Source organism: Sinocyclocheilus rhinocerous, unplaced genomic scaffold (genome assembly GCF_001515625.1).
Source record: "Sinocyclocheilus rhinocerous isolate Xijiao unplaced genomic scaffold, SAMN03320098_v1.1 scaffold432, whole genome shotgun sequence".
In the NCBI taxonomy this organism is placed as follows: Eukaryota; Metazoa; Chordata; class Actinopteri; order Cypriniformes; family Cyprinidae; genus Sinocyclocheilus; species Sinocyclocheilus rhinocerous.
In genome coordinates, this window is record NW_015627225.1 from 1,924,789 (window position 1) to 1,941,160 (window position 16,372).

Consider the following 16,372-nt stretch of genomic DNA (forward strand, 5'->3'; position numbering starts at 1 on the left):
TAATATAATATAATATAATATAATATAACATAACATAACATAATATAATATAATCCTCTGAGTTAAAAATAAAATAAAATAAAATGATCAAGTTAATAAAAGGTTTATTGTGTTAAAGGCAATAATTAATCTTTTCCACTTTGTTATAAATAAAATAAAATAAAAAGATTTAAGATAATAAAATAATATGAAATAAATTAATAAAATAAAATGCTGAAATAAAATAATGATCCTATGGTTTTACAAACAATGCTGGCCTTTCAAAAGCAAGGAATGACCTTGCATAAGGAGTCATACTGAACCCCAAATGTGTCTAATCGCAATAGTTTAATTGTGATTAAATGTGCCAAGGGAAAAATAGAACATACTGTAATTGGACATGCAAGGATGATCTGGTTCAGTCTGAAAGCAGATTTGTTAAGCTTGAGATAATCTTAGATGACAATCAAGCATCTTCAGTTCCTGCTAGCTCATGTAACACAGTTAAGAGTTTTGGGGCTAAAGTTAAACCAACATTCTAGAGCCCTGATTATAGTGTAGAATCAGACTGCTTGTGGCCTTTGTTGTGGTAACAGACAGCGCACATGTGTGTGTGTGTGTGTGTGCGCGCGCTTATGCAGCAACTGTACGCCACACATGGAGCTATAGCTGAAGAAGACAAACAACACTATAACCTCCAGCCCTGACCCCATTGGTGATGAGCCAGACCAGGCCCTAAAATCAGATTGTTGTTTCAGGGCCCTCACAGGATCTGACCCACTATGTACATGGGTAAGTGTGCAAGTGGTAAGGAGAGGGTTTTGTATTTATTTTTAGGAATTCATTTTTTATTTGTTTTGTACTTGCAATATAAACCATCTCTTGCGATCCAATGCTCCCCACATCACAGATTTATGTCAGTTGGGGTAATTATAGTTAACTAAATCTAAAAGCATTCAAGAAAATGTATATATTTTTATTTCAGTTAGTTGACAAGGCAACATTTTTATTTATTATATTTTTTATTAAGTTTAACTTGATGTACTAAACTAACTAAAACTAAAACTGAAACAAAAAAATTAATAAAGTCTATATAGACATATTTAAAAAAATATTTAAAAATGATAAAAGACACAACAAAATTGCTAAGCTTTAACTAATTTTAAAATGAAAAACAGAAAAAAATATATAAAAAAACTAATAGTATCTCAATGATTATTAAAACAACACTTGTGTCAATGCAAATGATAAGATGTGTAACATTCATTTTTTTTTTAAATAACATCAAGATTTTAAGGTTAACATATATATGAAAGTGTAATGTAAAGAGTATATTTTAAAGATTTACTTTTAAAATACATTTTAAAAGTATAAAATCATTTTAAATAATTATCAAATTTATATAAATATAAATATTTGATTTGAAATTGTTTTAGAATTTTTTTAGTATAGCATGTTACCTTATTATGTCAAATTCCTTAAAGTATTTCATAATTAATGAAACAAGCTGTACAAGAATCTGAATGTGAATTTTCCTTGTCAACTTAAATGTTGCAGAACACGAAACTATCTGCAGTATGTTACATGGTATTTTAACCCCTGTGATCACCTGACTGAGTTGTCAGTTCAGTTTTACGACTGAGAGAGATTTGGTCTAGCATGAAGGGTCTAAACCAGGGGTAGGCAAGTTCGGTCCTAGAGAGCCGCAGTCCTGCAGAACAATGATGTAATCAGCGTTTATTTTCTGCTCGTTCACAAATACAGACACACACAAACACACAGTCTTAGGAAGAGGGGCCTGGACAGTGAATGAAACAGGAATAAAGAGAAATGGAGCTCGAAGGAGAGTGAAGGGAAGGAGGGGGCCATCTGTCCTTCTCCTCTGTTCCCTAGTTTGGTCACTCAGAGCTCTACATCAGGGGTCATACGCTGGGGCTCAGAGATTGTGATACAGACTGGGCTAGACATCACAAGCATACGCATATAGTCATACAACCTGTTTTCTTAGTAATGACAAATGACTTACTGTTCCAAAAAGGAAGGATATGTGTTGCTGGGAAGACTCTGAAAGAAGAGAGCAATCGGTCATGGCCATTAATATAAATGGTTCCTCCTACATGTGGTCATCGTGCAGAGTCTGTTTTAAACTCTGTGCTGCGTGTCGTCAGGAGCAGCTGTCCATCACGCTGAAGCTCTCAACCCCTTTCCCTGTGGCATTGCATCATTCCCCCTGTATCCCAAAAAAAACACACCAATGTGAGTAAAGTTTCACAGTGTGCTTCAGCCGAGACAGACATTAGATTGGCAACAGCATGTCCATGACTCCAGAACGCATTCAGATAACAAGTCTTTTAAATGCATGTAAAATGAGAGGTTAATGGTCCCAGACCTCCTGACCTCCAGCAGGGAATAGTTAAGCATGTACTCACGACAGCAGTGCCGAACTTGATCCAACTTTGTCTTAAGTGTCCGTGTCTCTCATTCCCGTAAATGTACTCCATTATTGTGCAACTATATTGGGTGTTAAAACAAATCATTATATTGCATTTGCATGAAGTTCCGAAAGGTATTTTTTTATGTTTTAGTACTGATAAGGCACAGTGAAAATCCTGTACTTACTTTATGTGATTATACATATAGGAACTGCTTAAATAATGAATATCTCATTGTATAAGGCTACTTTTATATTTTTATTAGTAGTAGTATTAGTAGTAGTAGTACAGAAGTAAGCCTATAAAACAAGATATCATATACTGTATGTGTATATATATATTATATATATATTAAAAATTACTATTATTTATTATAATTATTTTATGTATTTATTTTAAAAGCTAATTAATAGCATATTATTTAAAAGCTCTGATATTTCTGACACTTTACATTGCAGGACCAGTTGGTCTGAAACCAGTTATATTAGACGGAGAGTTTATTGGTCAATTGAAGCTGACATAGAGTTCTGGCACAGATCTCCTCGGTCGACCCTGAGCAAACACTTCAGAGACATTCCTCTCTGTTTAACACCGCTGGATGAAATTCAGCAAATATTCCACACGATTCTCCTAACGTTTCTAGAATGTCTGTCAGAAAACTCCGGGCACTCAAGGTCCAATATTAATATCTGGTAGAATATCTGACACATTTAACAGAGCACGATCTAGAGGAGGTTCCTTCTTGAAGAGAGCATTAACAGTTTGGATTTGGAATATTAATGTAAACTAGTGGGACAGAGACAACATTAATAGGTGTGTGTTTGACTGACCTCGTGTTTGTTTAAGTGAAGGTGATAATGTGAGCTAGATTTGAGAGGAATCTCTTTGCTCAAGTGCTGGTATGGATTGGGTGTCCAGACTACCTCACACCCCTGTGCCACCCTGAGAATCAGCCAATGTTCTTCAGCACAGCAAGTTAACTGTAGTTTACTACATGATGTATCAAATTTTTAAATTATTTTTCGATTTTTTTTTTAGCCTTTTGGAAATGTTGGAACTTATGATTAATATAAATGTTTAAATTAAGTATATTTTAAATATATAAATAATATTATATTATAGCTTTATTATTGATATGAAATACTATATATAAAATACTTAAAATATAAACTGATTTAGAGTTACAACCAGCCATGCCTTACAGTTGTGCTAAGTATTTATGCAAAGTATTTATATTGCATATATTTATTCCAAAAAGGTGGTTTACAATTCCATCACCTAATTGCTTTGGGCAGCAGTCATGATAGATGAATGTGGTCTGTCAATCAAACCAGTAGCCCAAACTCTATGCACTGCTCTGCATTGTGTGGATCACGCAGTTAAATTTTCGAGGGCGGTCGGGGGTCTTGGTGTGGGGTGAACAACAAAATTTTTTTTTAATGAAATAGCAAACATGTCGAAGGTAATGTACTATAATATCAAACAAGTGTGGTCAACAAATATTGTGACTGATAAATTGCATAAATATATATGAAATAACATTCACAACACAGGTGGTAACTTGTCTTGATCTGACTGTCCTGAGAACACTGTTCAGTCTTTCAGTTAAAACTTATAAAAAAATTATATAGTTAAAATCATTATATAGTTGACTTTACTCTGAATGTATACAAGTATGCATTTATGTTTTTTTCAAACCAAATACTTTGAAAAAAAAAACAGTGATATTCTAATTTTGAAGATTTTGAAAAATTCACAAAAATAATTCTAATTTAAGAGAGTTTAGAATAAGATGTTTGAAACAAATAAACAAACAAACAAAAAGCCACTGAGAAAACAAGCACTGGTGTAACTGTTTTTTTATTACACACCACAGATAATTACAGAGAATATGACAACTAGCCCTGGTCTTATCTGGTCATATATATATATTTTATATATGATCGCAACTATCATACACGCCTGTATACATTCATAATTGCACACACACACAAGCATACATAAACACTGACACAGTCAGACACACACACACACAAACAGATTGTGTCGCAATGTCTCTCAGCTACTTCTTTTTCTTAGGCACCTCTTGGTCTGAGAAGCCCCTCGTCTCGCTGTAGGGATCTGATGGACAGCGTGGGGACCCCGTGCTGCTCGGAGGGTGTCCCGGTTTCTGCTGGAAGCTCCAGCTCAGGGGGTCTGTCCCCATCACCGTATCCTTCGGCCGGACAAGCAGAGGAGGTTACGAAGGGCAAAGAAGTCAGGGATGCAGAATACCTGAGCTCACGATGTGTCCTCTTTACCTACTACCAAGGGGACATTAGCAGCGTGGTGGACGAACACTTCTCCAGAGCTCTCAGCACCTATATGGAGGCAGAGGGCAAAAAGAGGCACAGTGTTCCCAGCACAGGTGAGAGTGCGGCTAAAGCACCCATTAGTTTGAATGAAGACAGATGCAAGGGAATTTAAAATTACTGCAAATCATTTGCATACACACATCTCTGCTAAGTGCACTCAGCTCAGTTGTATTCAAATAAAATGCACTGAACTGAATCAAATCGATTTGAATTTAATGTAACTGAATAAAGGTGCTTATTAGTACAAAGTCAGTGAGAAATGAAAGAATTATCAATTTTACAATTCACCCAAAAATTAAAATTATCATTATTTAGTCATGTCATAATATCCTCAAGTCATTCCAAACCGGTGTGGCTTACTTTCTTCTGCACACGTAAAAATAAAGGTTCTTTATTGGCATCATTGGTTCCATGAAGAACTTTTATTATCCACCTTACCATTGCACAAAATGTTCAGATTATTAAAATATTCTTTACACTAAGAAAAAAGTTTTTTTTAAAAGAACTTTTCCTAACTGTGTGTCTTTTTTTGTTATTTGGGGAACTCAAAATGATTCTTCTATTGAATCAATACGAAAAACACCTTTTAGAATTAGTATTTTGAGGAAGGCAAAAGAAGACATTTTGAGGAATGTTTCAGCTGTTTGTATACATACACAAATAATCGTAACATCTAAATTAACTGGTTTTATTGAAGTCAAAAATATTTTAACATCAATAAACCAACCTATATACATCAATTTATACCAACAACACTTATTTGTATGGGTTAAATCAGGTAGAACAAGCTACACAAAATCGCATTCATAATCGGCAATGAATCGCCTGCGATTTTGAACGCGATTTTGCCTAGCTTGTCAGTGAACTAGGGCTCTGTGTAGTAAATGCAGCTCCATCTGAACGCACGTGCTGGAGATTAACTACTAATCACAGAAGCGGCTTTACTGACGAGATGCGCATGAAAATCGCATTCGATTTTTTTGCACAGCCCTACTTTAAGGTAACAATCGCAGGTTATCACTTTTTACAGTGAAAGTCAAAGAGGTTAATAAGTTTCAAGCTACAAAAGCTGAAACAGTCTTTAAAATGTTTTCTTTTGTGTTCTGCAGAAGAAAGAAAATCATATGAGCTCACAACATCATGAAGGTGAATAAATGATTACCAAAATTTCACTTTTGTTTGAACTATCCCTTTAAGGACAGGAGCGAACTAAAAATTTACCACCGTTGCACAGTCACAAATGTCTTTCACTTTCTGTCCCTTTTGTGCCGCCAGCTGAGATAGCGTGAGTAATCTGTTGAATACCAACTCGCACAAGTGTATGCAAGGTGGTGCTTAATTTGTGTGTGTTTACCTTAATGAACCTTTGGTATATTCCCTCCCTCCCCATGACATCTTCATCTGGCCTCTCAGACGCTGCCTGCCTCCCAACAGATACTATGTTTATACGTGGCGGTAAGCGCAGTGGCTCGAGCTCATATTGCGTTCAAACGGCTCACAATACAGTGCGTCAGATTTATGAGGAGCTCGCCCACCCATCCTCTGATCACGACTACATCACCGGTGTCTTTTTTCAGAGGAATTCTAAATATAAAAGTAACGGCTAAAAACATACTTCACCCCTCCCTCCGCATTCTATGAGGGGTTACGGGGGGCGAGAGGGTTAGTAAAAACAACAGGTGGGGGTATGAGCAGAGACAGGGGTCTGCAGGTCTGTGGAGGTGCTGGGGGCAGAAGAAGGAGAAGACCACCTCCAGGTTTAACTTCGTGCCTTATATAGACCTTTATGGCAGACAGAAGTCTACGCCTTTTTCTTGTCTTTCTTCTGCTCTTTTGTTGCTTGTCAATATCTTGACCTCTTCATCTTTTGTATTTCTTTGATGGGGTTTCTTACTCCTTTCTAGCTCTCCCTCTCTCTCTTTCCGTCTCTCATCTTTCATGTGGCCATGTGTATTTCTGTGATGTGTGCTAAGCTCTTTAGAAGCAAATGGAACACCACATGATTCAACCAGAAAGACATCTGAGGGCATGGGGCTGGAAATCATGTGACAAGCCTGACCTGAAAGTCCAAGGTGCAACGGCCTTATATGTGGACAAATGAGACACAGAGAAATGCCATCTCAGCTGGACCTCTAATAATATGATAACTAACCGACACCAGCGTGCACATTATAGGAGCGTTTGAGGAGGAAGTTTCAATGTTTCAACAGTGTTCAGACAACATTTCAGTAACCACAAACTTGAGATTACAAGTTAGTCAGAGCACACAGAAGAGAGATGCTCGTGAACAGGGGTCATATTCTCCTGAGGAGGTCACCATAGCAACAGTAGCAGTGACGGAAATAAACTTTTCATTAAGGGCCGATATATTGATTTCTGGTGCATTTTTTCAACCTTTATAAGGACATTACTAAACAGAAAAAGTATTGATATTTTTGATTGTACTGTATTGATTTTGGTGTTTTTATTTGTAAAAACAATAAAAAACAAACAAACAAAAAACAAAAAAAACAAAATAAATATTAAATGATTAATGAAAAAATGAAGAAAAAATGATGGATTGCCTATACTTTTAAACATGAAACTAATTCCACCAGTAGTTGGCAGCAAATCCCTGTCTTAATTAGTGAATAATTGAATCATTCATCCAACCAGTTTGTTCAAAGTGGCTGATTCATTTAGGAACAAAACAAGTGACTGTCTTTGTAATGAATGAGTCATTGAATTGTTCGCTCAACCCGAACGAAACACCACTCTGTGTTCCTCGCAAAGGTTCTGCTGTGGCTTTGTTTGGAACAATTTTCGTTCGTGAAACAGAGCAATGGCAATACTGTGTAACTGAGATTTTGTTGTGTGAGACAAACCTGAACAGATGCTTAAATAATTCTTAAAGGAGACCTATTATGCCCCTTTTTACAAGATGTAATATAAGTCTCAGGTGTCCCCAGAATGTGTCTGCGAAGTTTCAGCTCAAAATACCCCACTGATAATTTATTATATCATTTTGAAAATGCCTATTTTGAGTGGAAGCAGAAACACACTGTTTTCGTGCATGTATCTTTAAATGCAAATGAGCTACTGCTCCCAACCCCCTTTTCCAGAAAAGGCCTGTGCCTTTACAGCTCATACCTCAGATACTCTGCCAAAAAACATCTGTTTGGTTTTGATTATCATGTCTATCGTGCTGAAATCATACGTTTTAAACCATATAGCCCACACATCCAAAGCACACACACAGAAAGTGGCTGTCACATGGCATATGAGTAACGTTACTAAACTAAGTTCTCTTTCATGTCGTATTGCGCTTAAACTGTCAAATACACACAAGTTTGTTAAAAGCACACATGCGTTACAAAAACAGTCGGTTATGTCTGTGAAGGTAAACAGCTGGGAAAGAAATTGCATGCTTATTTTAGATCTGTGTGGCAGCAGGTGATATACAGTAATAATATGCAGTATACTGCTCTCTTGTCTCCTCTGAGGCCAAAGACAGAACAGTTAGCATGCTTTGCTCGAACTTTCGCCATGGTGTTAGAACTGATAGACCGTTGTCGCTTGTGTAATTATCCCACTGACTTACAAATCTGCCAATATTTACAATCCAAAATGAAAATATATCAAAATTTACAGTAGTAAATTGTCTCTAAGCAAACATCACATTACACCCTTTGCTTTTTGTTTCTCTTTGTCATTCTCATTCTTTTCTCTCCCCTTTAGATACTTCATCCTCAACCAGTCGGCGCAGTTTCCCTCCATCTTTCTGGGACAGTAACTACCCCTCTCCACCCAGCCGACTCCACTGTGATCCCACAGGTGCTCCCACTTATGCTATGGACCCCTACGCCCAGGTCCTGCACCCGGGTCTGCCTCACACACACGCTCACCCGCACCCATCAGATTCCTGGAGCTACTCTCAGAGCCAGCCCTATCCCCCTCCACGGGCCTTACACGAACTGTACACCCCTCCTGGGCTGGATGCCCACTTCGGACCCCTACTGATGCCTGCCGTCCGGCCGCCTCATCTGCCGACGCTGCCCGGGCATTACGATGTGGGAAAGCTGGAACCCACCCCAACATGGCCAGGGTTGCTTCCACCTGGGGAAGTGGCACAGAGTCTGGCTCTCAACATGGAACCAGGTAAGGTGATCTAATGTAGGGAAATAAAATGCAAGTACTGAGGTTACTGTAATGAATTTTTTTAATTAAATATGTGCTTTTCATATTTAATGAAGGTGATGTTTAAAAAAAACAACAACATTGTACCAGATAAATAATGTATTTAAATGTTAATGTTAATTTAAATATGAATAAAATAAGTAAATGGCATTGTGATATCTCAAGAGAAATTAATATGTTTTAATATTTAGAGATATATAATTATGTGTTCAGAATGAGTTTATGGTTTAATTTGACACTGTAAGCCTTGTGCTCAAGGTAATTAAACTACAGGGTGCTTCTTTAAACAGAATCTAATGCTGATATTTCTACAAATATCCACTGAGTTATTTATCATCTGTTTATTAAACAAAATCTTGGCAACAGGGTTGACGTCTGAAAATCGCCTCCTACTAAAATGAAGTAACAAAATATAAGATAATGTGACAAAAGAGGAGAATCTAATATGTGAGAATTTAACTGAAGAGTGCACTTCTTAAAATAATGATTATGTTAGTGATTTATGTTGATTAATAGAAAAGGTTGTGACTTTAAAAAGGGAAAAATGATAAGGTTGCTGTATAACCTGGCAACACAACATCAAAAATGTCTATATTAATAAACAGTATAAGTCAGCATCAGCTCAAACCACATTTTTACACACATGTATAAAAAGGACACAGACCTGTTTTGTAGAAAGATCCATACACTTACAATCCCAGAGATGTGTCTCAAGATCTGTGACACAAAAATATAACACATAACACATAATACGTAAAAATATAAAAACAAAATATAATATGTAAAAATGCATAAAACTGCTCACAAAATGATTATTATTTTTTTTTAGCTCTAGCATTTTAGTTATTTTTCTGGCAGCATAAATTATACGCTTTTTTAAAACTGAACATTGTGTAAACTTCATCAGTAAATTGCTGGTAAACTCTCAGTTTGTAAAATTAAGCCATTAAGCTTTCATGTGTGCTATACAGAACTTCGTTTTCCAAACTAACTTGAGAGTTTACCAGCAAATTACCGATCAAGTTCGCGCAATGTTCTGTTTAGAAAAGTGCATGAATTATGTTTAAAGCAAACGAGCCACACACCCTCCAGGTTAATGGCAGGAAATGGATTGTTTGGCTTCAGTTGTTGGTGCTTATTATATAGAGAGTTTGCAGCCACCATGGAGATTGTGTGTGTGAATGGTTCCTCCTTGTGTTCAGCCATTGTGTTCATTTCTGCTTTGCACCACAGGTCTCCAGCACCACAAGAAAGGGAAGGAGCTCTACTGGTTTTAATGAGAAGCCCTTCATCGACCATCCAATTAAAGCCTGCAGTTTGGCCCATTGTAGCCGAACTGTTGTTTCTTTAGCCCCCACGCACAGCGGCTCTCTTCACCAGCTCTGCACACGCTCTGAACACGCTCCAGGACTATTTGTGTGCACCATGGAGATATGAACATAGGGCGAGGAGAGAACGCCTAGGGGAGGCAAGGGTGCTAGACGACATGGTCTTTCTGTTTTTTTGATCTGTTAAACTAATTTATTGTGGTGTAAAAATCCAGCTTGTCCTCTAAGGTTCTCTGTTTGGACGGTGAGACGTAAGAAACATCGCATGGTGCAGTATATAGAATGACACATTTTCAAAAAATCTGGCTGTTTATATTGATTGAATAAGGATGGCAGCAATGTGTTTGTATTGTTTTGTTGCATTATTTTTCTTCCCATGTACAGTATTTTTATTTATATATACATTAGCATTTATGTGTTTCAATTAAAATACACTTTCGGCCAGTGCTGTTAATTTTTTCTTTTTCTTGGAAAACGTGCCATGGTGTGAAACAGCTACAATAAATCTGAGAGAATTTAAAGAATTAATAAACCATAAATTATCATTAAAGAGTGAAATAAAATGATGTGATTTTCCAGGTTAATGAACCACTTCAGAGAAATGGCAAGGTTCCATAAATTTTATTATAAGGGGAAAGTCATTTCTGGTGTATTTTTTTATGTGTGAGTCTACTTTATTGAATTAAAAATGAATGAATGAATGAATGAATGTTCTGTTAAGACTAAAAGTGTAAGAAATTGTTTGTATTTCCATATTAAACATGCATTTAAATATGTTGCCTTGTTCTTGTAATGGCCTATTACTCATTTCTAAAAAAAAAAAAAGTCTATGGTTATGAAATATTAAAAAGAATACTTGTTAGATATTTCAAAATTGGGTTGTAGGTTAAAAATCTGATTTGTCTTTGTGGCATCCAGATTTCTAGAGCGTGAACCAAAGAAACTTTTCCAGCTAACATGTTAGTCACAGACAGGAAGGTCACTTACAGAAAGCCTTGATTTACTTTTGTGTCTTGTGTAATTGTGGGATGCTGTAGCCCAGATTTGATACTGATCAGACTGTGTTTATGTTCCTCTGGAAGGAAAGATGTTCCAGGCTTATCACTGATGTTGTAGGTCACAAACTCACTCTTGTCTGGTCATGAAATTATAAACGGGTGCATGGATAGTTGGTTCCTCTAAGACCCCCCTGCCAAAACTGTAAAACATGACAGCCAGCTGGTACAAAATCTCTGACTGTCAACAGGGACTATTTATATTTATGTTTTAAGATAAAACAGAAAGTTGATTATGAATATATATGTAGCAAAAATGCATGCCACAAAGTTCCTTAAATAAATAGGCCAGAACAAGAACAAAGCAGTGAGTTATTCTGTTTTTCAAGCGATACATTACTGCACTTTTACAGAATAAGGAAGACATTGAGTCATTTCATAATCAGTTCAAGTGTAAGCCATTATTCAGAAAGCACATTTAATGGTATGTGACCTTTAAAGTTTTGTCAGGTGTTTCACTTCACACTTACATGAGCAGAAACAAAAACGACCTCTGCTGGTCATGCATTGTAATTGTTTTTCCAAACTTCGTGGAAAATGGTGTAAAAAAAAAAAAAATCTGATTTACATATATATTAAGTAAAACAAATAATAATACAGTTGGTATAGTATACAAAATGATGCAAAAAAACGCTGATTTGTATGTCACAAGTATTGTAATCTATGAAAAACATTAAAATCGGACAAAGTCACATGATTAAGCAGTTATATTGTTGTTATATGGCAATCATGTGTTAGATGGTAAAAAGTGAAAATATTTTTGTGGGCAGATATTGTCTGGTCATCTGTCTGTCCAAGTTTTTAGGACACAGATACAATCAGTCACTTGACACAAGTTATAAAAATTGTATACTTCAAACATGTGATCAGAAATGCAGCAAGCAAGTGTTTTTTTAATGTCATCTGGTGGCTTAAATATACCTAGTGTGGTTAAGATCAGTCATTTTCAACTGATTTTGCTAGGATTTTACATAAAAAATTAAGTGGTGGTCGTACAGTACCAAAATTGTACAAAAATAAACAAAAATCAAACCGTGAAATATATTATTATTAGCATTAGCATTATTATGATCAGCAACTTTATTATGATTCAATATGCAAAATTATTATGATACAAACTATGCACAACTATACAGTCAGTTTAATTTCAGGATATTAAAATCAGCATATTAGAATGATTTATGAAGATTCGAGTGGCACTGAAGACTGGAGTAATGGCTGCTAAGAATTCAGCTTTGTCATCACATGAATAAATTACAATTGAAAACATTTTCAAATAGAACAGTTTCTTTTTACATTGTAATTGCTGTTTTTACTGTATTTTGATCACATAAATTAAGTCTTGGTCAATGAGCATTAGGCTTCATCATGATAGACAATAATGAGGAAGAAAACATGTTTGTGCACAAACAAGCACCTATACATAAAATGTACACTAAGCACTAACACATGAGAACACACAAATGCCTACATCTATACATTTGAAACCACCACAAAACACGTGCAAAAAACAAGATGAGCTCTGTACTTTTGTCCACTTCAATACAAAGGAGTCCAGTCATCCTATAGAGAACTGCAGCATGTTACCCTAAAACCACATCTGTTCTTCAAATGTGGGGAACGCTTCTGTGCCATGTCACCTGATCTTTTACCTCTATCATGACAGTGCAAAAACAGCTCAGAAAGACACATTAATTTGATCTTTAAGTTGGCCTTGAGTCCATAGATCACAGGATTCATGATCATCTGAGAGAGCGGCAAAAATATATTATGTGACAGTGTGAAGGGAAAAAGAGACTCATAAAAACAAGGGCAGGTGATACAGAATGAGCAAGGATATGTTAATGAGGCAACATCTTTGTGAGACTGAGGTAAACAGGATGTCAGGGGTTGGGTAAAACCTTTCAAAGAAATCAGAAAAGCTATGTGATTCAGAGTCATCTGAATCTTCCCACTCAAATGGTATTTCACATTAACAGGAAATCAAATGCTATATTAATCACAATGCTTACAGGCAGAGAAGAGAGAATGAGTTAAAAAAAAACACACACCCTGAAATCATTATCACAGTGTAGTAAAAATCATGTGAAATATTATACATGAGAATGTGATGACAGGGAAGTTGGTGATCTTTGCCTGGAGCTTGTTCAAATGAATTTTGATGAACTTTTGCTTTGTGGTCTTGGGTTAACATAAACATTGTTTATATTGTAGGCCTATACATTGACAGTCATGCAACATTTCCTCATGTGTTTGTTTGATCAGCTCATGTATTGCTGACATGCAACAGTACTCAGTCACATATTTTCATATGACAGATTATTTTATCCTAATGTATAGGCCTACATTTTTATCTGAGATACAAAAAATGGTACAGGGGCGCATGCACAAGCCCATACCAACCTACACAAATTCACTCACACGGTTATTAAAAGGGCAATAGCTTAGACTTTTGTTGTCACTGGACAATGTACAGTAAGCCTGTCATTACTGCAAATTAACCTCCTTTAGAAGACCTCTCTGTTACATTATTCCATTTTTTCAACATGTTTGGGAATGATATATTAGTTTAAAATTATGCTATTACCTGTAAATTTTCTCTACGGGTGATATATCATTTACTTTATTTATATAATTTTTGTTACAAACAAGAATGTTTTTTTTTTTTTCAGATGAAGTCACAATGTTTCCTCATAGGCCATATAGCTAAGTCACACAAGCACACATTTAGACATACACTGCAAAAAATGCTTTTTAAATGCAAAATATCAAAAAATTCTTAAATCAAGAAGGATTTTCTTTGATTTATTTCAAACAGAAAACAAGATTATTTTGCTTACCCCATTGGCAGATTATTTTGCTTGTTTCAAGCAAAAACGCACTTAATTTTGACTTGTTTTTTCTGAAAACAAGACAATCATTTTTGCTTGTCTAGAAAATCCTTCTTGATTTAAGAATTTTTAGATATTTTGGCTGGAAGCAAGACAAAAGATCTAAGTTAGAAAAGCATGTTTTGCAGTGACACATATACACACAGGTATACTGGTTCTGAAAGAATGTGTCACATGCAGTTTGTTACTGGAAGAGCCGGAAAATTTGCAACTTCATCAAAACATTTATGACTCATGTTTTGCAGTGTTGTCATTGGTATGACTGCTGACATTGCCTTGAATAATTTAATTAAAATCACAACTCACATACTGCTGAGACACAATCAAACAAATACGCTGTAAAAGATGAAAGAAAGAAGAAAATAATCTCCAGTTGATGTTTAGAGGAAACTTCCTTCCACACAGCGTGTTCCCCAGCATTACATTCTTACAAGCCACATACAATTGCTGTTACGTAATTTCCCCTTTTTTTTCTTGTGCACTCAGCATCACTAGTTCTTTTATGGGTTTATGACAGGCACCTGATCAGAGACACTATAAACTCCTATATAAACTCAGATCTTCATTCTGGTAAACACAGACAGGCCGGGTGACCGATATCAAGGAAACGTATAGCCTACATACAATCACAAGTAAGTACTCAGGTTTAACCAGATTTAAATAAATACTGTTTGAGGGAAAATGTGGGGGTGTATTACAGAAGAAATGAAACAGTGACGCTAGATACCTCAGTTCTGTTTTATCTTGTGCACCTCTTGTCCGACCTCACACTTATGTCTTTTTCTCGGTGCAGGATGAGGTTTTTGGTTGTTGCCGCTGCTTTTCTGGCTGTTGCCAGTGCTGCCAGTCTTTCTCTGGAGGACATGGAGTTTCACGCATGGAAAATGAAATTTGGTAAGAGAGTCTGCTTCTTAGTTTTATCGATATCTTTAAAATCTTGGGGAAAGAGAGCCATCAGGTTCTCTTTACTGACTGAATGAACAAACTAGACAAAACAGACAGTGAAGCCTTTCAGACAATAATCAAAGACAGAAGCGTCTCGATGAATCTCACGCATCGTTCATTGTGTCCTCTCTCACTTCAGGCTTTTATTCTACTGTATATGAGAAATGACTTAACCTAACTCAACATTTGACACAGAGTAACTTTCCAGGGTTACAGATATAACGGTAGTTCAACAGGTTCCTTATGCAATGTGAAAATATGCCTCTAGTTGAATTGGAACAAAAATCATTAAACAAATTCAGAAGATGCTTGACATTTTTTAATTGATGTTTAAAAAAGACAGAATTGTTTGTTGAATTATTTGACAGTCAAATAATTTTTTCGTGCTTTGCTTTTAAACATATGAAACTATATAATGAAAAATGTGAAATTATATTTTAGATGACTATAATCAAATTCATTTTAAGATATTTATTTTCTACCAAATATCACTTGCAAATATTTGCATTATTTAGTTAGATTATTTACTACACACATTTAATTTATTTAATAATTTTAACATATTAAATATTATATTGATTGATTTATTGATTGATTGATTTTTACGAATGTCTGTTAAAACATTTTAACTAGCAAAACTTTTGCAGTTAACACTGTTTAAATCACAATGCATCATCAGCTGTGCTTGTGTGTATCAGGTAAGATCTACCGTTCTGTGGAGGAAGAGTCTCAGCGTAAGCAGACCTGGTTGTCCAATCGCAAACTGGTTTTGGTCCACAACATGATGGCAGATCAGGGCATCAAATCCTACAGGCTTGGCATGACATACTTTGCTGACATGGTAAAAATTAAAACACACACACACACACACAGGTCATTATAATAATCATCATAATAAGTGAGAAAATTGATGATGAATGTGTACTGTATTTTTAATATTTTTTATTATATTATTTTTTTAGAATATTTTTAAAAATATAGTCAAATAATTGTTTTTGTGAATTGTGGGGACATTCCATAGGCATAATGGTTTTTATACAGTAAAAACTGTATGTGCTATTGCCCTACACCAACCCTACACCTAAACCTACCCCTTACAGGAAACTTTGTGCATTTTTACTTTCTCAAAAAAACTCACTTTGTATGATTTATAAGCGTTTTGAAAAATGGGGACATGGGGTAATGTCCTCATAAGTCACCTTCTCCTTGTAA

At 35.7% G+C, this 16,372-nt stretch overlaps 2 protein-coding genes across 2 annotated transcripts in view; both read left to right on the forward strand.

Annotated features, from left to right (window-relative positions):
* The first annotated feature begins 4,440 nt into the window (after positions 1-4,440).
* Positions 4,441-11,028, forward strand: LOC107721910 (transcription cofactor vestigial-like protein 2). Its single transcript, XM_016530129.1, has 3 exons — positions 4,441-4,818; positions 8,483-8,902; positions 10,175-11,028. Exons 1-3 carry the CDS (start codon positions 4,536-4,538, stop codon positions 10,216-10,218), a joined length of 747 nt encoding a protein of 248 aa, XP_016385615.1. The 5' UTR covers positions 4,441-4,535; the 3' UTR covers positions 10,219-11,028.
* A 3,770-nt stretch (positions 11,029-14,798) lies between these two features.
* LOC107721767 (uncharacterized) overlaps positions 14,799-16,372 on the forward strand; it is an 8,382-nt gene continuing 6,808 nt past the window's right edge. The window contains exons 1-3 of the mRNA XM_016529930.1: positions 14,799-14,847; positions 15,009-15,109; positions 15,859-16,001. Of these exons, the coding sequence (XP_016385416.1) occupies positions 15,010-15,109; positions 15,859-16,001 (243 nt within the window). The 5' untranslated portion in view covers positions 14,799-14,847; position 15,009. The remainder of the gene's footprint in view (positions 14,848-15,008; positions 15,110-15,858; positions 16,002-16,372) is intronic.